We start from the raw sequence: 21,647 nt of genomic DNA, 5'->3' as shown, positions 1-21,647 counted from the left end.
AACCACATGGTGGCTCATAACCATCCGTAACAAGATCTGACGCCCTCTTCTGGAATGTCTGAAGACAGCTACAGTGTACTTACATATAATAAATAAATTTTAAAAAAAAAAAGATATGTATAGATTATGTACAAATGCTAGTCCACTTTGTATGAAGGACTTAAGCATTCATACAGTTTAATATCTTCAGGGGCTCCAAGTTCTATCACATCCAAGTGGCAAAAGATGACAGTATTCTCGTTCTAGAGACCTGACAAATTCATAAATTTGCTCAAGTCTTAGTATCTCATCAAGGAAATGGGATTCAAAGTCAGTTCCCTTCAATGGCAAACCAAAGTTCTTTCCTAGTCTCCGTATTGTTTCTGTTTCAGCCTGTCATGGGGTTAGTAGCTCTGGGTCTGCCAGGTGATGTGATCATCAGGGTCTATCAACAATGGCATCACAAGTCCAGGCCTTACCTCTGACTTCAACCACTCTTAGGATCACTCAAACACATAATGTGCATTTTATGTATGTTGCAAAAATGTGTCCAGGTATGTCTCTCCATGCCCTTTAAATAAAAGACAGTACAGTCAGTCTTGACGTCTTATATCTCAAAGAAGGCTTGGGAAGGGATCACATCTGATATCGTGATGGATTCGTCTGTGAAAATGCAAACACTTGGAACATGACACATCTTTCCTGTGGGGATAATTTACTTCAGTCAAAAGTAAAGGGATATTTAAACTGCTTCTCATCTGGCATTTGCACGGTGCAATAAACCCCTGTGTTCATCTCCCAGCTATGACACTTACACACTCCTAACCAGAATTCCTTCTCACCCCTTCTCAACACTTCCTGTGTTGAAGTGAGACCCAGAATGTCACAGGTTCATCTGCAGCTTACCAGCCTATCTTACCCTCTCTTCTGTCTGTGTGATTTCCAGGCCACTACATGTATGTGGACTCTGTTTATGTCAAGCACTTCCAGGAAGTGGCCCAGCTCATCTCCCCAGTGACCACAGCCCCCATGTCTGGCTGTCTCTCATTCTATTACCAGCTTCAGCAGGGGAATGACAACGTCTTCTCTGTTTACACACGGGACATGGCTGGCCTGTATGAGGAGATCTGGAAACTGGACAGCCCAGGCAATGCGGTCTGGAACCTTGCGGAGGTGGAATTCAGTGCTCCTTACCCTATGGAGGTAGGTGAGCCTGGATCTGATCTCACAAAGAGATGCTACACACAAACACACATACACACACACACACACACACAAACACATACACACATACACACACACATACACATACACACACATATGCACACACACACATACACACACATATGTGCACACACACATATACACACACATACAAACACACATACACACACACACATACACACACATATGCACACACACATAAACACACACATGGACACACACATGCACACACACACACACGGTCATTACTCCACTACAGAGGCAGGCAGATCTCAGTGAGATAGAGGCCAGCCCTGTCCCAGAACAGCCTGGGCTTCATAAAGAAACACTGTCTCAAAAAATCAAAACAAAACATAAAAACATTATACCAATTTGTATAATAAAATGTGATGTTTTGATTCATGTATACAATGTGTGACAATCAAATCATAATAGCTAGCACATGTCTCACCTCAAACAAATTTATTATTTGTTGGCAGTGGCAGCATTTAAAATCCTCCCTTCAAGGTATTATGAAATGTAAAATATATCATAATTAATTATAGTTGGCCTACTGTGCATTAAGAGCCAAACTGTACTATTTTAGTATAATTGTAATTTTGTATCCACAGACCAACATTCCTTTTTCTCTTCTACTCCTGATGTACTGCTGCTATTAGAATCTTTTAGAGGAAGAGAGGGAGCTACAGCGATTCACTGACACTGATGGAGGCCGGACTAGGGTGGTTGATCTCTTGGAGCTGGAGCTACAGCATCCTTCCGGAGCACCTGGCTTGCTATGTGGGTGCGGGGATCCAAACTGCAGTCCTCCTGATGGTGTAGCAAGCACTCTTAGCTAGGGAGGCATCTCTCCAGCCCTTTAATCTTTTTCTTCCCTCTCTTCCCCCTTCTTAGTCTCCTCATTTCTTTCCCTTCTTCCGTATCCCCTTCTTTCCTCTCTTATTAACTTCATTTCTATCAAAATTATTGTTCTGAGGGCAAGTGTAGAAGCCAGTTCTTCCAGTTGAATTTTCTGGTGCACGTCTTCTCTGATCTTATGCTATAGCCATGGTTAATTTGAAAGGGGGAGCTCAGAGCATGGATATGATTCTTTCCTGAACCTCTAACCCGGAATCCCCAGTCATCTGGGGTCCTTTGGCTTTTCCAAAATAGAAATCTGGACAGGCAAAGAGGAACTCTTTGGGCACTAGTTTTTAGGAGTTTTAGTTTCCCTCTGGTTTGTGCAGCAGCGATGGGCAGCAAAAGGCAGGTTGGGCGCCAGCAACAACAGCAGGAAGCATCCTACAAAGGCCTACCTCTAGTATCCTGACCCTGAGCCCTGCAAATGTTGCCTTTGCCTCTAGGCCTAGGCCTAGGCCTAGGGAGTCACTGTCCTCAGCCATTATACCAGCCAGTGTTGTAGCTGAGACCCAGCATCCCAGACCATTGGTCTCAAAGACTCTCTGAAACTCTTCCCATAACCAAGTCCTGCATGTTCTCACCAAGAGAAATGTACCTAGGAAGGAATGGTTATAAGGACAGCTAGAATTCACTGGTTATAAGGACATCTAGAATTCACTGAGACTTTGGAAAGCAAAAGGTCTGGTACAAACTGTCCAACAGCCCGGTATGCAGCTGCACCCAGCGAAGGCAGGACAATCTTCTGTGATCACAGTGTATTCTTCTCCTCCAGGCGTTCAAGCCAGCCGGTGCTGGCACAAGGATAGTCTGGCTGATTATTCGACTGATAGTCCTCTGGCTCAAAGAATCCAGTCAGCAAGAGAAGAGTCCCATTGCTGCTAATTAGAGCGTTGGTTTGCCATGCCCAGCTTCTTTGCTTAGTTACAGAAAAACACACACTAGGTCAATTTTAAAGGATTTTCTAAACAAAAACAAACAAACCAACCAACCACGCGTAACTTACTTTCTTCTTTGCAACAAAAACAATGTTATAAAAGCAGAAGTAAACTTATCATTACAGCCTTAATTTGAAACAAATCTTGGTGTTCTTACGTTACAACTTTTTACAATCATATACATGATAAATATCCAAAGCAAAAGAATTAGAAAATTCAAAGAAAAAAAAAAAACTAAGTTAAACAACAATGACCATGACAATTGACTTTATAGTGTTTATTGTGATAGGCCTTTCATTAAGCACATATCCATATCTATAGCTCTAGCTGTGTGTGTCTTCCAGAAGATGCTTACCTAAAGTTCATACACACAATTATGCCCATATTCAGAGGACAAAGAAGGAAAGAGAAACAGCCAAGAAGTATGACATCTTTTCTAGGTCACACAGCTGAGAGATGCCAGAGAGCTTAGGGGACTTCCTAGACTAGAATCTAATACGCAGCTGTAGGAAGAGCTTCAGTCTGCCGGAGGCACCCACCAGGCCACAAGCTGGGAGTGCAGCACCATAGTTGCTATGTGTGTTAAAACTGGCATGAGCATTTGCACATAGCTATAAGGAGAGTCTTAGTTGCCATGGTATTAATACCCACTCCATTTCACTCTGTACTCTCTGCAGTATCTTCTCCAGATCCCTTCAGAGAACAGAACTGGCTTATTCCTCTGGCTGCTTTTCAATGGCGCCATCTGCTAGCCTGCTGCAGAACTGGAGAAGGCTGGCTTGGTCTCCATTTCCAACGTGCTCCGTCTGCTGCTGGTGTGCCTGACACTCCTCCACCTCCTTCATACCCCTCTCATCTCCCTAACCCCAAACAGCCCCCAGAGAGAGCGCAGCGCCCTTGTAGAATGTGTGCTATTTCCTGTCACAAAGTCTGACCAGGCTTTGATTTGCTCTTATACAGCCCAGTGGAAATTTTTCTATGACTTTGGTTACAAGAAGGAAAAGAAATGCTGCCCCAGAACATATTCCTTCTATTAAAGTCAAATGAGTCACATGCTAATGCACAGTCAGGCAGGCATGTGCATACACATGTGCATGTGCATACACGTACATACATACATACACACATGGATGGTGCTTTCTTTACCAACTCCTTGTTTACAGCATAAACTCTTTAGACAACAACCTCTGCATGAATAGAACACTGCTAAATTTTTTAAAGTCGGCACTGGAAAGTCATATTGCTGAGTACTGCTAACCGTACCATTCATCTTCGGATCCACATGTGTGGGATTTTGCTCCACTTGTCTGAGTCTGCCATTTGGGTTGTTTGCTCTTCCTAATTGCCAAGCAAAGGAATTGGCACTGGAGAAATCACAAGGAATGTGGTGCATTTCAGAAGGAAAATAAACCTAGACTTTTCTGAACAGAGAACCCTGGCATATGGGCTGTGACTGCAGACCCGTGTCAGGAAGAGCTTCTTAATCTCTCCGCTCAATATGAACAAAGTCTTTCCCCTTCTTCTAACAGTTCCAATGTCTTTGGTCTGTGTTGGAGATGGGAGGAGTGTACACATCAAAATCTTCCCTTTTATAAAGACTATAAGAACATCAGTCAATTGGAATAGAGACCCACCCTTCTACGGTGTGATCTCATCTTAATTACGTTTGCAAAACCTTACTCTCCAATGGAGCAGCAGCCTGAGATCCCAGGGATTGGGACACTGGGTATCAGCAGCCTCCTTTAGATAGGTTTGCCTTCTCCACTCTCAAGAGTCTGCATCACAGACTTCATGCAACCTCATGCATTTATGCCTTCCTGGACCTGGCATGAAGTTTGAAGCCATGACCCACAATGTGCCCTATCGGTCAACTCACACAGCATAGGCTGCACACCTGGATTGTTTTCCTAACAACTTGGGCCTGTGCTTATCACACCTGGTGCCTTGTTGTCTCAGACAGAAAGTTCAAAGTTAGTGGGTGGGAGATAAGAAAGTAAAGCGCTCTCTGTCCCCTGGTCTTTGTGAATCCATTGGACATGGCTGGAAAGGCCTGGTCACAGCGCTCATCTCAGACGACTGTGCCTCTTTGCCCTAGCTCTCGTCTGGAATGCCATATGGGACAAGGGGAACAGACAGGTTGGAGGTTAGCTTTCTGTAAATAATGGAAGAACCTAACATGTTTTCTTCACTGACTTTTCCTATAGGTGAAGGCCATGGTGTCAATCAATTCTGGAATCTGTCAGAAATGGCTTAGGCATGCTAACTGGTACTCAAGGAATAGGGAATAGGGCACCCAGTAAATACACACTTCAAATGTCTTGGTCCATTATGGCTGGGTTGCTATAACAAAATACCATAGGCTCAATGACTTACAAACATCAGAAATTCATCTCTCACAGTCTGGAAACTGTGATCAACATGCTAGCAGATCTATCATGGCAAAGGTCCTTTTCCCGGTGACCATCAGATAGCATCCTCCATTGTGTCTCCACATAGAAGAAGGCTCCTCGGGACTCTCATCACTAAGCTCATGAATGAGGGCTTCACCCTCGTGAGCTAATCACTTCCTCAGAGGACTCACCTTCTACTATCATCGAATTGAGAATTAGACCTCAGGAGACAATGTTTCAGCAGGCAAACATAGCGATTTCATTTTCCTTGAGAGAGGCTGTAGGTTGAGTGGGGTACTGGCCAAACACTTACATGTTGGAAAAGACTTGCATGAGTCCTTGTCACTTGGCCTCAGTTGGCTTGATCAATGTGTCATTTTTAATCATGTAAGAGCAAGAAAGTATGTAAATATATGCTAATCTGTTACTTTCCTTCCCAGGTTATTTTTGAAGTTGCTTTCAATGGTCCCAAAGGAGGCTATGTGGCCCTGGATGATATTTCTTTCTCTCCTGTTCACTGCCAAAATCAGACAGGTGAGTCCTCCTTACTGTTCCTCGATTAGAAGGTGCCTGCCTTGCCAGATGCCCAGAGTTGGCACTGGTTTTAAACCGTCTTTAATTTCCTCACCTTTTCTCTTACCTTGTCTTTAAAAGGTCATCGACTGAATAATCATTTTTTTTCTGAACTGTTACCCCCTTTTATCCCTCATGCAGTGGATTTAATTTCACTGATACTATACACAAGCTTTCATGAGATGCTTGGTCTTTTATTTCTAATCACACAGCAAAACTTAAATATTAATTTACCTAAATTCATTTATTTCTTTAAATAAAGGTATTATTTAAAGTTCCATACATGAATAGCTCAATAGACTGAAGGGGGAAAAAACCCTTACAACCTACTGGATAGAATTATAAAAACTCTAATTTTCAAGTCTCCAAGATCCATAATGCCTTTATTCTTATATATATTAGTATTCAGTAAATATCACTGGAATGCTTTTGGCTAAATAGTATGTGCTGTTAATTTAATTAACTTCTTCAAAGTGAACTCTCACTAAAATTATCAGGGCCAAAACTAAAATTCTATAACTTTGTCATTTAAAAAGACAGAGAATTCTCAACTTTCTGGGAAAATGGATAAACACAAGTGTTTTTACAATAAGGATGACAGTAGTTAATGACACAGTTAAATGTGATTGACCTTACTGTTCAGTACATTCATTTCTTCACAATGCCCAGGGCAACACTGTGGCCATCCCATCTTACTAACAAGCATTCTTTCTGTATCTGGAGCATGGGAAATCATTACTGAAGCTGACCTTTGTGACCTGACTTTCTCTGAAGATAGAGCGGGACTGTAATATGCTTTCAGCTATGCCCTATCAAATAGACTAAGATAATATTTCCCACTTGAGCTAAATTCTCATTCCCAAATGAAAGAGAAGCCTAATTTGCTGAAGCTAAGGACATGTGTGTGTGTGTGTGTGTGTGTGTGTGTGTGTGTGTTTGAAGGAAAATGACCCCCATACACTCATAGGGACTGACACTATTAGAAGGTGTGGCCTTGTTGGAGGAAGTGTGTCCCTGGGGATGGGCTTTGAGGTTGAAATGCTCAAACCAGAGCCAGTATCACGCTCTCTTCCTGCTACCTAAGGATGGAAAACTCTAAGCTACTTCTCCAGTACCATCTCTGGTTGTGTACCACTGTGCTTCCTGCCATGGCAATAATGGACCAAACCTCTGAACTGTAAGCCAGCCCTGATTAGATGTTCTCCTTAAAAGAGTTGCTGTGGTCATGAAGTCTCTAATTCTAGTTCTTTAAGGGAAGTTAAATGAGACCATCTCAATCCAGAGCCCCAGGTAAGGGAGGCAAGTACTCCACCTCCTAATCTACCCACCTAAGTCTGTATAGGGTGGGATGTAGACGTCACCAGGAAGTAACAAAGGCAATCTTGCAGATACTTCAAAAGAGATAGAGAATGTGTGTTAGCCCTTCCCTATAACATCCGTCTGACCGATGAACAGGGATAAAAGATTCCAATAAAATGAGGCGACTTTCCAGGAGCAGTGTCTCCTCAGTGTGTAATTCACTCACACAAGGCTCCTTTCCCGACAGGAACCCATGTGTGTTTTTCATACAGTAGACTATATTGGCCTTTAGAATTCCTCACTGTGCCAATCTTACTTTTAAAAATCACTTAATCGCACCATTTTAGTACTATGACCCAAGAACTAGGAACTCAGATTCTCATCTCTTTCCTCACACTTACAAGCTGTGTGAACTTGTCATGGTAATTTTTTTTTAAAGATTTATGTATTCTTATGTAGGTGAGCATTTTACCTGTGGGTATGTATGTACATGTATGCAGTGCCTGCTGTGGGCAGGAAAGGGTGTCATAACTTAGTTCCAGGAGGGTGTGAGCCATCTCGGAGGTGCTGGGATGGCAACATTATATCACAGTGTCAAAAAGTTAGGATACTCCTGGGAGTCCACACTGTTTCCTCCCTGTCTACTTCTAGAAGGCTTAACTTAACGACCAACTCCAAACTGCTGTGACATATAGAGGCCCAAGGTTCTCTCCATTCCACACTCAGGCCGGGGACTGCAAGAACACTTATGGTTACTCGTAGACACTTCTCAGAAGACTACAGGGGACATCAGCAGCCATTCACCAGTAGTTGGATGCTGCCCAGACTTCTTAACCTAGTTTGAAAACTCCACTCCCATTGCTGCCTAAACTGGAGATGAAGCTGCTGACATCTTCCTTGTCTCGAGTACCCTAAAGTATATCTGCTACTTATTCAGAGGCCAAGCCACTGGGTCGCCATGATCCTGGCCACACTCACTCTTCCATAGCCAGCTTTGAACGGTCTCTGTCTCTGTCTCTGCTGCATTTAAGATTCCTCGTGGGAAATAAAACTACCGTCCAAGGTTTGCATCCTTCATTGTCTACTGTGACCTGGGCTCATTTCTTGTAGTACACTGCAGGACTGGGGAGCCTTTTAGTTACAGCACTGGTGCTTAGATCATCTCCAGGAGCTCCAGGGAGCGGAGAAAGGGGTTACAAACATGGCAACTGCTCTTCCCAGGCTGCAGAGCATTCCAGCTAGTGAAGTCTAAAACACCTCCATTCCTAAGAAGCTCAGCTATCAGAAAGCAAATAATCACATGATGATACTTTCTGATAAATTGTTTCAAAGGGTTTGCTTTGTTTCTTTTTCCTACCAACTGATGCTCAGTGACTAGCATCTGCATCTGCATCTACATCTGCATCCGCATATGCATCTGCCTCAGTTCCTCCCTATGCCTCCACCATGCCATTAACATGCCCCAGATACTCAAGTTTTTATCTTCCCTTGACCCAAACTTCTCAAACAAGTTGTGAACAAGGACTTTGCCTCCACCTCAGATGCTGGGTAGCTACATGAAGGCCCCCATCTTTATAGCTTTCAGATACTGTCTGAATATTCTACATAAAGTAGGTTTAGTCTATGATCTCCACTTTTAAAACTTTCCATCAGACTGTAGAATCATTTAGATAGATAGAATAAATAGAATAATATCATTTTGATAGTAGATAGAATCATCAAATAATTTCTAAGACCAAGTATTTATCAAGTGAAGAAAATAACAACCAGAAAACCATTGATAAGAGGGGCCTGTTACTTAAAGTTGTGTTTCATAAGGGCAGTTTGAGGTTCAGCCAAGTGGTCAGAAGTCAGAGCAGTAAATCATATATTCTTTCCCCCATACATATTACTATCACTCAGACTCCAGAGTTTACATTAAAGATCACTGACGGTATTGCATGTTCTATGGGAGTGAACACATTTGTAATGACACATGTCCACCATTACAGTGTAATACAGGCTCACCTCTCCCCCACCTCTGCCCTCACAAACACTGGCCTTTTTCTTGTCTCTCTGATTTTGCCTTTTCCATCGTGCCTTGTGGTTGTGAAGTCATACAGTCTGCAGTGCTCTCACACTGACTTCCTTCATTTAGTATTGCAGATTTATGTTTCCTCCTGGTTACTTTGTGGCTCCATAGGTAATTTCTTTTTAGCACTGCATAATATTTCATTGTCAAAATAAATATACCACAGCTCATATGCCTTTTCACCAACTGAAGACCACCATGGCTGATTTTCCATTTCAGCAGCTCTAAATAAAGCTGCTATAAACTTTTGAATTTCAGCACTACTGCCCCTCTTATAGACCTAATAAAGGGGTTAAGATTCTCTTGCAGCCACTTAGGGGTACTTCTCTGAGGTTCATTCGTGATGAGTGAGTGATTTCACTGACCCGATCATCAATTTATGCCAGGTATTTAGGAGTACCTCGCCATCTTCTGAGCTACATAGCTGGCTGTACATTTTGAATATTTCATCTATTTTTCATTATTAAGTAGAAGGAGGTTGGCTAAGAATTGAGATGGTGGGGTTTCTTCTGCTCTCCATTATATGAAGAGTCCTGGTGTGTGTGATATCATATTAATTTTTCTCAGGCTTTGTCTCCTAGACATAATGATATACCCTCATTCTGGCAGAAATGGGCAGAGCAGTGTGTGGGTGACTCACCAGGCTTAGAGCACTACAGTCCTCATTTACTTCTCTACTATCAAGCTTGGGCATGTGACTGAAATGCCACCATGTTCCAGTTACATGGGAACGGTTTCTTCTTATTCTTTTTCTATAATGCGCTGTTAGTCGCTACCAAAAGTGTGTGTGGGGAGAGAGAGAGAGAGAGAGAGAGAGAGAGAGAGAGAGAGAGAGAGAGAGAGAGAGATTAGAATATGGGAAATGGGTGAGGAACTCCCTAGACACTTTTCTCAGATCTCCACAGTGATATCACTAAGCAGAGCCAGCATTTTCCTTACCAGACCTTCAAGAACACTGTTCTCCTTCATATATTGATTTGTTTCAACATGTATCTGCAGTGTAACTATGGAACAATTAGTAAGTTTGGGACATTTAATGTTGATACAATGTTTTAAGTTAGTTCACAAAGCATACAACTGTTCAGGCTGTTGGGTTTTTTTTGTTTTTTTTTTTTGTTGTTGTTGTTGTTTTTGAAAGCTATGTGTTTTTCTGGTCAAAACTAAATCTTGGGTTCCTTGTACCATTTGGTTGAATGATTCTTTTGACCATTTCATCTGGCTGTGTTCTTCTGCCCACGTGAGTACTTTCTTTGAAAATTAACTGAGAACATAGTCTTGTCCTAAACGGCCCTGAGTTGCCAGCTGGCTGTCCCCAGAATGAAAGTTTCTGTAGAAAGGACTTTCCAGATATACAAAACAACACGCTTTATCTCTCTAGCCCTAAAATGTCCCAGCTGTGTCTCTCACCAATCAGACTAGGCTCATACTGAGCATCCCAATCTGCTGTGGTTACAGCCCCTCTAACTCCAGAGGGCAACCTAAGCTATGAGGCTTCTAAGTCCTGCGTTAATAGGACCAACCATTATTCCTAAGGGAGAAGGAGGACTCTTCCATACTCCATCCCATCTGGGCAGTCTGGGCCAAAGGGCCATTTATGGACCATTGTAAAGGATAACAGGACTCAGAAAAGCCCAAACAGCAACACCCTCTGAAAAGCCCAAGGGGACTTCTGAACGGTGTGGTTTCTGGGAAGGGCTGTTTTTCTTCAAGAGCAGCAGTTCCTACAGCGAATGGCAATCATAACTGCTCTGATGCAGGGACTAGTCAACAAAGGGGAATTATCTCTGGAAAATACTATTTCTAAAGCACATCTTAGAACTTAAGAGCCTCTTAAAAAAAAATCCTCCCCTTTTTCTGTCTTTTAAATGTTGTAGGGGTCGATTTGAAAGTTTTGAGTAAATGTTCACAGCCTTTGCATTCTCACAGGAAATCCCTTCTGATATAAACTAGTACTTGTTTACTTTTGTAGATAATGTGATCAGAGCTGCCTCCTGCCCTCCTTTTAGAGAAGAAAAGAACAATTTTCTTGTGTCAAAACACCGTTTTGATGATAAAGCTGTCAGCCTGTTTTGCTGTGTATCTCTCCCTCGGTCTCCCGGCACAAATGTAGCCATATCTGCCGAGTGTTTGATGGAGTCCTCTGAGAATCCGGGCTGACTGTAACTTTGATTCTCATTTGCCCAGGGCTTCCTTTCAGTGCTGTGGAAACAAGCTGTGATTTTGAGAAAGGCCTCTGCAACTTTTATCAAGACAAAGAGGGGCCAGGTTGGACCAGAGTAGGAGTGAAAGCGAACATGTATCGGCCCGGAGACCACACAACAGGAACAGGTTGGTCAGTGGCCTGTCAGGCCCCACATCCCGGGTTTGCTCTCCCATACCACTTGCTAGCCTCATTCCAGAGAAAGATAAGAAAAGAGGAAGAACAAGAAAGTAACAATTGGTGATGTTTAGCCAATTTTAAAAGTTGCACTTCAAGATAGTATGCTACCCAAAGAATTTGCAGTTCATTAAGTAGAGAAATCTTTGGAAACTGTTTTTGCTCTTCGGTTCAGAAAAAAATCCACTTGGATTCCATTTGCATTTCAATGAGCAAAGGAAATGATAGATAAACATATAGACAAATAAACATAATCCTAAGCATAGCAGGGGCAGAGGATGGGGGGGTGAAGGAGTGGGCGGGGGATAGGGATGGGGGGGTGGAGGTGTGGGGGGGATTCTCTTTTAGTTTCTCTAGCTGGGGCCGAAAATTCAACAGTCAAAAAGCAGGCTACCAAGAGAAAACTGTAGCATTCTAGCAACATATTTTTATATGCACGTGGGAGCCTTCTCAGGAAAATGAAAACTAGAAAAATACATAGGCCTGAAAGCTTATGCATCGTTTTTAACAAAGAATGGTAAAGTTCTTTGTGGAAAGTAGCAAGACAAAGGAAAGGGAGAGAGAGTAAACTGTGAGGTGGTAATTGGGAAACCTGTGGAGGAAGCTAATGAAAAACACGGGCTTCCCAGTAGGTTTGTTTGTACAGATCCATTTCGGCATGGTGGCAGTCTCTACTACACTGGCTTCCTGAACAGGATGTGTGCCTGGCTCATAGGAACTTTGATGGCCTGCTTTAGGTAGAAAGTGAGTGGGCACAGAGCCCTTCCTGCCTCTACTGTCCTCCAGTGCCTTCAGTTCAAAACCATCAAGGTGCCAGAGTGGCATACTTGGAGTGGTCTGTTCTGATGGCCTTCGGTGCTCTGAGAGAGAATAGTGGAAGGAAATTTTAGCTAGGGATGTAGAAGTAGTCTCTACAATGGAGCTACAGAGGACAAGCATCTGTGAGGTCTCTCAGTGTGGAGACGGGTGGCCACACTAACTAACTGGTAGGCTGCCCGTAGAGAGAGGAGCGGTGATGAAGATGGAGAGGATAACGGAAGGACCACAGGTTTGGCAGAGCAGGGGAAGTGCTGGGGGTCATTAGAAAGACAGTCAGAAGCCACTGAAAGGCTTTGAGCAGGAAACAGAAAGATGATATTCAGGTTACAAAAACAAAAAACAAAAAAACAAACGTCTGGCTGTCGTGTGGCCACCCATATTTGTTCATCATCCTCACAAAGTACCGCAGACTGGGGCTTACACAACAGCTGCTTTTCGTCGTGTCATGAGGTTGGAAGGCTGGAATCCAGGGTGTGGTGAGGCTTTCCTGAGAGTCTGGCTTGTGGACGCAGTCCTATCACTGTCCGCACATGCCCTGCCCGTGTGTGGGAGAGAACAAGCCCTCTGACTCTTCTTACGCCGATGAGCTGCTTTGTGGATTTTTTGTTGTTGTTTTTAAATACTTAGAGCAAACACTGACAGGCCATGAAGAGAACTCATCGAGAACAGATCAGAAAAGGAAGAAACTGTCGTGTTCTGCCTGACTTTGCATACACGAATCCACTTGAGCTTGACCATGTGGGTAGGATTGGTAGTAAGGGGACCGTTGCTGCTAGAAATTCCCTCCTGTTATTTAGAACTAAAAAACAAGGAAATTGAACCCAGCCACAGCATCTGGGAGCATCAGCGCCCAACGGGTCAGAAACATAATTTTTCAGGGACAGGTTTAATATGTAGGTATACCAAGAGAACAGTGTGTTCTGCCCAGAACTCTCACGTGGTGCCAGGCCAGCCTGCCTTCCCTCCTCCCGAATGGCCACTACAGATAGAGCAGGGGAAATGAGCTCTTTGATTGCCACTGACTATGACCCAGCACAAGACATCCAGTAGCCCCAAGCTCATTCATTCTTTTTTGTGTGATTTAAAAAAAAAAAAAAAAAAGAGTATAGTTCCTACTTAATGATGTGACTCTGTGTCTGTACACTATAAGATCTACACAGCTTTATGACAGCCACTTGAATTTCTAAGAGGTTTAATTTGCTATCCAGGTCTAAGAACATTGTATAGATTTTTTTTGTCACTTAAACCACAGACATTAGAAAGCCTCTATTAAGGTTTATGGAAGTAGTCTTGAGAGAATACCCCAATGCCTTAACTGGTTTCCACCTGCTGTGTGAGCTCATTCTGCATTGCTGTTGCACTAAGTCAGTGGTTCTCAGTCTTCCTGATGCTATGACCCTTTAATACAGCTCCTTATGTTGTAGAAACCCCAACCATAAAATTATTTCATTGCTACTTCATAACTGTAATTTTGCTACTCTTATGAATCATAATATAAATGTCTGATACCCTGGATGTCTGATATGTGACTCCCGAAGGGGTTGTGATCCCCCCAGATTGAGAACCACAGCAGTAACTGGTTTGTTTTCCTCACAGGACATTACCTGCTGGCCAACACTAAGTTTACATCCCAGCCTGGCTACATTGGCAGACTTTACGGTCCCTCTCTACCAGGAAACATGCAGTACTGTGTGCGCTTTCATTATGCCATCTTTGGGTTTTTGAAAATGAGTGACACCCTAGCCGTTTATATCTTTGAAGAAAACCACGTGGTTCGGGAGAAGATCTGGTCTGTGCTCGAGTCCCCAAGGGGTGTTTGGATGCAAGCGGAAATCAGCTTTAAGAAGCCTATGCCCACAAAGGTACAGTAGAACCTGCACTACCTATGTCCATTTTAGTTGCTAGATAATAGGTAATGATTTCTGTTTAGCTGATGGTGTATTTATCCTTCTGTTCAGATCAACCTGCATTTGACACATATCACCCACCCCCCAGACAAGTGCATGTTAAGCCTTCAATTCCTTTGCATTTTCTGAATTATATCTACCTAAGAAATTTCCCTCCCCTTCTCCCCCCTTCTCTCCTCCTTCCCTCTTCCTCCACCTTCTCTCTCTCTCTCTCTCTCTCTCTCTCTCTCTCTCTCTCTCTCTCTCTTTCTCTTACACACACACACACACACACACACACCAATGATGAAATTTTAAAAGCATGAGATTGATGTGCCAGAATCTTCACTGTGGCTGTAAGGTCAATACTCAAGGCTGTAGCAGAGCACAGGATAAAGCCAGGCTACTCATTAGAGATATGGAGGCAGCTGACCCTGCTCAGAGACTGACACGGGGAGCTATCACCAGATGATTTTGCTAGCGATGAGAAGACAAAAACAGACCCTATAAATCAAGGAGAATACAGAGGATTGGCAGTAACCTCCCAGGCTTAACAACTCATAAACTCAGGGAAGTTTCACAGATGCAATAAATTCTGTGACCCACAAGATATGAAACCAGCATGGAAAAAAATCATTTTATTTCAGCCCGTCAGCCAACTAACAAATTTTTCTTGAATGTCCTCTCTGTGTAAGAAAGAGGCCCAACGAAAGTAGACAAGGAACATTTCTTCTAAATGTATGTCATACAGTGCGAGCTCAGTATCTATCTTTGAATGAAGCTGACCACCCAGGAGTTAACGCAACTCCAAGTCACCCATGAAAGGCTAAAACCATGGGAGAGCTTGCTGCCTGGACAATTCCAAGGAATCTTCCTTTGTACAATGTCTCTTGACATGTGCAGTGTTGTGGTACTTCCTCCTTGAGCTATCAGCACTGGAGAAGCCCAGGCCTCTCTATTCCTCTTAAGTATCTCAAAGAATTAAGTTGTTTTTCCGTTACCAATCACTTAACTCTAACAAATAGTTATCACAACAAACACACACACACACACACACACACACACACACACACAGAGAGAGAGAGAGAGAGAGAGAGACATCCCAGTTTTACATAATCAGAAGAATTTTTATTATGCTTTAAGTTCACTTTTGTTGCTTTTTAAAAGGAAATATTTATAAGCATCTTTTTCACTTATTTGGATTACATGTCTTTATTCATTCACCCATGTGTCTGTTCCTTTATTCAACCATCATTTATTCTGTGTATGTTTGATGCAAGGGATATAAAAGATAAGTCTCAGATCCTACTCACGAGTCTGAGGTCACAAGTGTTAGCAGGTTGAGATACCTAAGATTGTGGCAATACATTCAGTAAATGTCACTATCCCGGAAGGATTGCTCAGAAAGTTACAAATGTGGTTCCACTGATTGTTATTGACAATAATGTCATCTAGACTTGGCAGTGCTAATGTTTGGAAGGTCAAGGTTCAAGCCACAGTGGCTTCTAACCCCTGTTCCTCCTCTCCTCCGTAACCTCTACTGCCAAGTACTGAGCTGCTCAGGAGTCTGCTCAATCCTTTAGATTGTTACCTGACTGCCATGAAGCGGGAACAAGCCTCCTAGCAGATAAGGGTGTCCCAGAGCTTCTGCCCTTTTCTTCTTTGGAAGCTGAGCACCAAGAAGCCCAACTACTGTCTAAGTTCCTCCGCCAGTGAAGGGAAAATTAGAGCCAGACGCAGTCAGGGTAGAGGAATTAGGATAGAACACCTAGAAAGAACTGGGCATGCATCTAGATGGAAGTTCAATATGGAAATCCCCAGGTTCTAGAAGATTCCTGCTGGGAAGAACTAGCTCCTCAAAGTGGGAGAAGCATTCATGACTCATGAGAGAGGGTGGAGGAGGTAGGCGGGAATTGAAGCTGGCTTCTTATGGTATATACACATGTGGATTGACGTGTTCATGTTATGTTTTCATGTAAGCTACTTAAGACAAGGGATACAGTGAAGAGCCAGTGCCCTCTGCTTATGAACACAAACTCTAATTCTGCTTCTGTTTTTTCCTGAGGGGTTTCCTTCCAGATTAGCCAGGTTTTCCTCCGTTAACCTTAACTGTGTCTGCTGATTCTCTGCTACGAAAAAATAAGAACAACTCCTTTTCCTAGTTTTTAGGTGTATTTATTTGTGTTCTTATAACTTATAGCTTTACTTTGCTTCAATGTCAAAATTTAGATACCATTTACACCTACTTTATAAGATGAATAAATCCTCACTCTTATAATTTTCCTTTGCTTTCTTTGCACATCTCAAATATACAGTTATTTTGGTATTGTTATGGCCTAAACAAACACTTATATTCCTACTAAGCCCTCTGTGCTTGACCTTAAACAAATATCCTAGCAGGGGCCCTGTTGACATCATAAGGCAGACAATTCTGCCTTTGAATAGAACCAACCCTCAGATTATTGGATTTTAAACTTCTGTGGTTATTGCAACAACCAAAATTATTTGCACATTTCTAAAAGCCTTGAGAGGTATGGCATTCTTGGTTGAGAACCATTGCCCTATAAGCTGAGTCTAAGACTTAAAATAGTCTATCTCTAATTGCAAGCCCTGTTTGCTTCTTTACTCTCTGTCTGCTGTTTTGTAACAGAGTTAAATTGAACCCATCTCCTGCCATAGCCCCCTGCTTTCTTCTTATTAGTGTCTGTGTGCTTTATTTTGTTTTCTATAGTATGGAAAATTGAACTATACCAAATTCAGGATTGGTAGACTAGCACGTTTTCAGTGGCTAAAGACTTGGGCAAGTGCATGTTTTCATGAAATCCTTGCTTAGCTCTCCCCCTCTGAGATGGTGGGAGATATTCCTGCATTCTCACAGATTTGAATGGATGCTCTTTGGATCCCTAAGAAGCTAGAGTTAGATGTGTAGTCCTTGAGTAAACACCCTTTAATGCCTCCAAGAGAAGTATTTCAGACATACAGTACCAAATCTATACAATTATTCCCCACATGTGGTTTCTGTCCACAGAAGGTACATTTCTCCAAATATTCATCACATATAGAAAAGATAGTTGAGTCACAAGGCATGGAAAATAGGCACAGGGTAAGGGCTTGTCAGCTGTTAAATATTGTCTAGAAGTGTCTTTTGGCTGCGTTCTACAGTTTGATCACTCAATATTTATTTTCACTTATTCTAAACTGGAGGAAGCATAAGAGATTTTTTTTCTGAGCATGTTGAGTTTCGCATACATCTTTATAATAGTTGGAATTTATAATGACTGAGATTCTGCAGTGAAATTCCTGGGACTTTTAGACTGTTCCAGGCTCAACCTAGATCAAAACTAAGGCCTACATGGCTGTTCATCGACTATCTACTTTTGTGCCCAGCAGTGTACTCTCTCCCTAGCAATCCTTAACATCCTCCAACAACCCATTTACAGGGAAGGAGGCTGAAAGCTGTCAGATTCTTATTAGTTTCTCAGTACTCTACTTCAGGCCGCAGGCAAGACCATTACGTTGGCTCCCTAACGTGCACCCCAGATTTGTTCTCTCCGTCTCACTTGCCACCACCTCACACAAAATCACCATCATACTCACCCCAGTTCCGTGAGACCTCACTAGTTTCTGTGACCCCAGCTGCAGTTTCTCTGCTCTGAACCAGCAGTCAGATCACTTTCCCGAAGCGGAAGTCAGAAAGTGTCATTTCCCCTACAACGCGCTCCCACAGCTTGCAGGACCGAGCTGCCTCTTTGACTACGGCTTGTAGTGGTCCACGTGATCTGGTCCTCGCCTACACTGCTGACTTTAAACCCCTCTGCTCTGCTCATAGGTGCACAGTCTCATGGGACTCTGGCTCTGAGTGTGAGGGCCATGTTTTTATGGGCTTTTCACATGTAGTCCTTTCTGCATTGAACGTTCTTCCCCCAAAGTTCCCACGTCCCTGGGTTCTCAGGCCACTGTGCCACATGAAGGGCTTCCTCTCAGACAGGAACTTTCCAGACCACTCAGTTCATCCCATTTCCCCATCCTCAGATTGTTCCCAACATATTGACTTTCTCATTTTGTGCACCACAGCTATCCCAACCCAAAATTATCTAATTTTTCATTTACGTTTTTATTACCCATCTCCTCTTCTACAAAAGTAAAGCCTTCATATACACAAGGACCTTACCAGCTTTTATCATCTTTGTCCACCTTGTGTGAATTTCTCTAAGGAGGGAAAATATTACACTTAACGGAAAAGTTTGGGGAAAAAGGAAGAACACTGAGCCAGGAGGTGATTCTAGCATTCAGGAGGCAGACGCCAGTGGATCTCTGAGTTCAAGGCCAGCCTGGTCTACAGAGTGAGTTCCAGGACAAGCCAGGGCTACATGGAGAGACCTTGCTTAGAAAAACAAAAGTAAAGGACACTGTTCAGTGCTATGGCTTTGAAGTGGCAGAGCTGAGACTGGCAGGGCCAGGACTCGTTCAGACTCCAGAACACATGCTGGAGGCAATGCTCAGGTGCCACCCAATCCTCTCTTGGTTGATGTCAAATGACAGTGTTGGGTGGGAAGGAAAATCCAGCCCTAACACTCAGATTAGCTAAGTAAATAAATCCAAGGCTTTATTAAACTTATTCTCCAGTGATATATTGTAGACATAAGTTTAGCTCCTAGAGGGGATCAGAATTCAAGCTTGTTCACCACATATGCCGCAGAGCAGTGAGTTAGAGGGAAGGTTCAGCACACTGCCTACGATGCTTGGCCATGGGTCCTCTGTCACTCATGGCTTCATACCTGAGGTAGTTATGTGACAGCTACCTGTGTAATTGTCACTTTTCTCCCATGTAAAAGGGGCACCTGGTAGCACTTGCTGCAGAAAGTCATTCTGTGTATCACATGAATTTGGGTGAAGTATGTAGTCTGTCTGCTAGCACATAATTAATACTATTAAGTTCAGCTCAACACAGACACAGAGGAAAAAAGAACGAAGGCTATTTTTCTAGGTCACAACATTTATTTAGTGCACAGATGATTCTATATCTTGATTTTTTTTGCTGTGAGGTGTTGAAAATGAGGTCAGAGTTAAATCTTTTTTTTAAACAATATTAGATCTTCGATTAATGGAAGATGTGAACAACCACGAGCCTATAAAAATATTTTGCATGTGTACATATGTATATGTATATACACATGTGAGGTGTAGAGATGTGTTTATGTGTGGTGTGTGTGTGTGTGTGTGTGTGTGTGTGTGTGTGTGTAGCAAGCCATGTGTCAATGGTCAGGAGTCATTTGTTGGCCACCTTAGTTTTTGAGACAAAGCTTCTCACTGAACTTCGAGCTCACTGATTTGCTTAGACTGTCTGCCAGTCCAGCCCTGAGATCCTCCTAGCTCTACTCCCCTGCCCCAAGCCTGGTTTTGTATGTTGGTATTGAGATGAGTTCATGAGTCATTTCTCCTGCCCCTTCTTTTGTTAAAAAAGGGGAGAGGGGGCTCAGAAACATTTTCAAAGGTGCATAAATCATGAAACTGTATCTTCCGTGTCCCCCGTCTCTACCAGCACAGTGCTCTGTGGAACAGAGAGCAGGTGGGAAGAATTGTTTTGGGACCATGTGTGGTAACACACACCCATCAGCCCAACATTTGGGGGTTTGGCTAAGGCAGAAGGAGTACTGGGAGATTGTAATTGCAATGAGATTCTATCGCAAACAAAGAAAACAGAAGCCAAGTTACCTGGGAGAGAGAGCAATTTGTGCAGGTATGGTTGTAGGTTAATGAGAGGGTGCTTGCCAGAGAGAGGGAGAAAGAAGGGGAGAAAGGGAAGGTAGGAAGAGAGAGAACAAAGGAGAGAGACACTGGGGGAAGGGGAAGGAGGGAGAGAGACACACAGGGAGAGAGATGCCTAGGGAGGGTCAGAGGGAGGAGGGAAGGAGAGAGACAGAGACACAGAGAGACACACAGGGAGAGAGACACACACCCCAGACACATGGGGGAGGGAAGAGAGGGAGGGGAAGAGAGAGGAAAGGAAGGAGAGAGGGAAAGAAGGAAAGAAGGAGGGAAGGAGAGAGGGAGGAAACAGTTTTCTCTCAGATGCTCTTATTCAAAGCAAAACTGCAGAGAGACACCAGAATGAGATCAGATATTCGGGAACAATGACACTCAAGCATTAGCCTTCCAGCCTTCAAATGCTTCACTTTACAGGTGTTTGGTCAGCGTATTGCGGAGGTTAGGTCCTGAGTAATTTCTTGCCTGTGACCTTTAGCAAAGATGCTTCAATAGACATTTAATTAAAAGCACTGGGGCTGGGGACAGGCTCTGTATTTTGTTAGCTAAGTACTTATTTGAGCAGGAAGCGTTAAGTGGACAGTAATTGAGAGGATGGCAAGGCAGTCTGTGTCGTCCAGGACCAGGCTAATGATCAGTTCAGCAATCATTAACATAGCAAACCATTCTAACTCAGACATTGAAAGCTACATGCAGGTTCCTGCCCATTTCCCTGATTGCTGGTTTTCACCATGTACAGGCTCTCACCACAAACCTTAATCTCATCTCAGAGGCACTTAAGAATAGCACAGAAGTAGAAATTGTGGATGAAAAAATGAAGAAAAAGATAGAACCAGGAAAATGGCCAATTCCAGGCCCTCCTCCACGAAATGTGCCACAAATAGACTTCTCTCGGTTGACTGATTGTCTGGAGTTCATACCTGGTCAGGCCTTTGGCTCCCATACAGTCAGGGTGATGCTCTTGGATGTCATATGACCAGAATATACAGTGGAGTAGGTGACTCCCTGAAGTACCATGTAGATATGAGAGCAAATAGTGCTGCAGAAGTGAGAGGGACCATACTGTCTTCTGTGCAAGAATATCTACGCCCACCCATCCCCTTGCGGAGAAGGTTGGGCCAGCCTGCAGTGGAGAAAACCACCTTTACGATAATGATGTGAGACATACCAGAGGACTGCGGTTACGGAAGGAGTGTCTCCTTTCTATGTCATTAGCTTAGCCTGCATGGGCTACTTCATTCATGGTGGGAAAGTTAATTGTTATCATTGGGGAAATACTGCATAGTCTATCTTTTGTTTCCAGGCATTTATGCTTTGCCCAGATCAATAAAGCATAAAAAGAGACGATTGAGTAGCATTTCCGAGACTGTTGGGTCCTTTGCTATTTGACTTGCTCTTTAATATGGTATACTTTGCATAACTCACATG

At 43.1% G+C, this 21,647-nt stretch overlaps 1 protein-coding gene across 1 annotated transcript in view; it reads left to right on the top strand.

Annotated features, from left to right (window-relative positions):
- The window catches only part of Mamdc2 (MAM domain containing 2), a 145,840-nt gene that overhangs the window by 85,361 nt on the left and 38,832 nt on the right, over positions 1-21,647 (top strand). The window contains exons 6-9 of the mRNA XM_021210574.2: positions 926-1,182; positions 5,869-5,962; positions 11,556-11,699; positions 14,164-14,429. Of these exons, the coding sequence (XP_021066233.1) occupies positions 926-1,182; positions 5,869-5,962; positions 11,556-11,699; positions 14,164-14,429 (761 nt within the window). The remainder of the gene's footprint in view (positions 1-925; positions 1,183-5,868; positions 5,963-11,555; positions 11,700-14,163; positions 14,430-21,647) is intronic.

The sequence above is a fragment of the Mus pahari genome, chromosome 1 (genome assembly GCF_900095145.1).
Source record: "Mus pahari chromosome 1, PAHARI_EIJ_v1.1, whole genome shotgun sequence".
Classification (NCBI taxonomy): Eukaryota; Metazoa; Chordata; class Mammalia; order Rodentia; family Muridae; genus Mus; species Mus pahari.
Note: the sequence above shows the minus strand (reverse complement) of the source record. Positions and strands in the feature narration are given on the sequence as shown.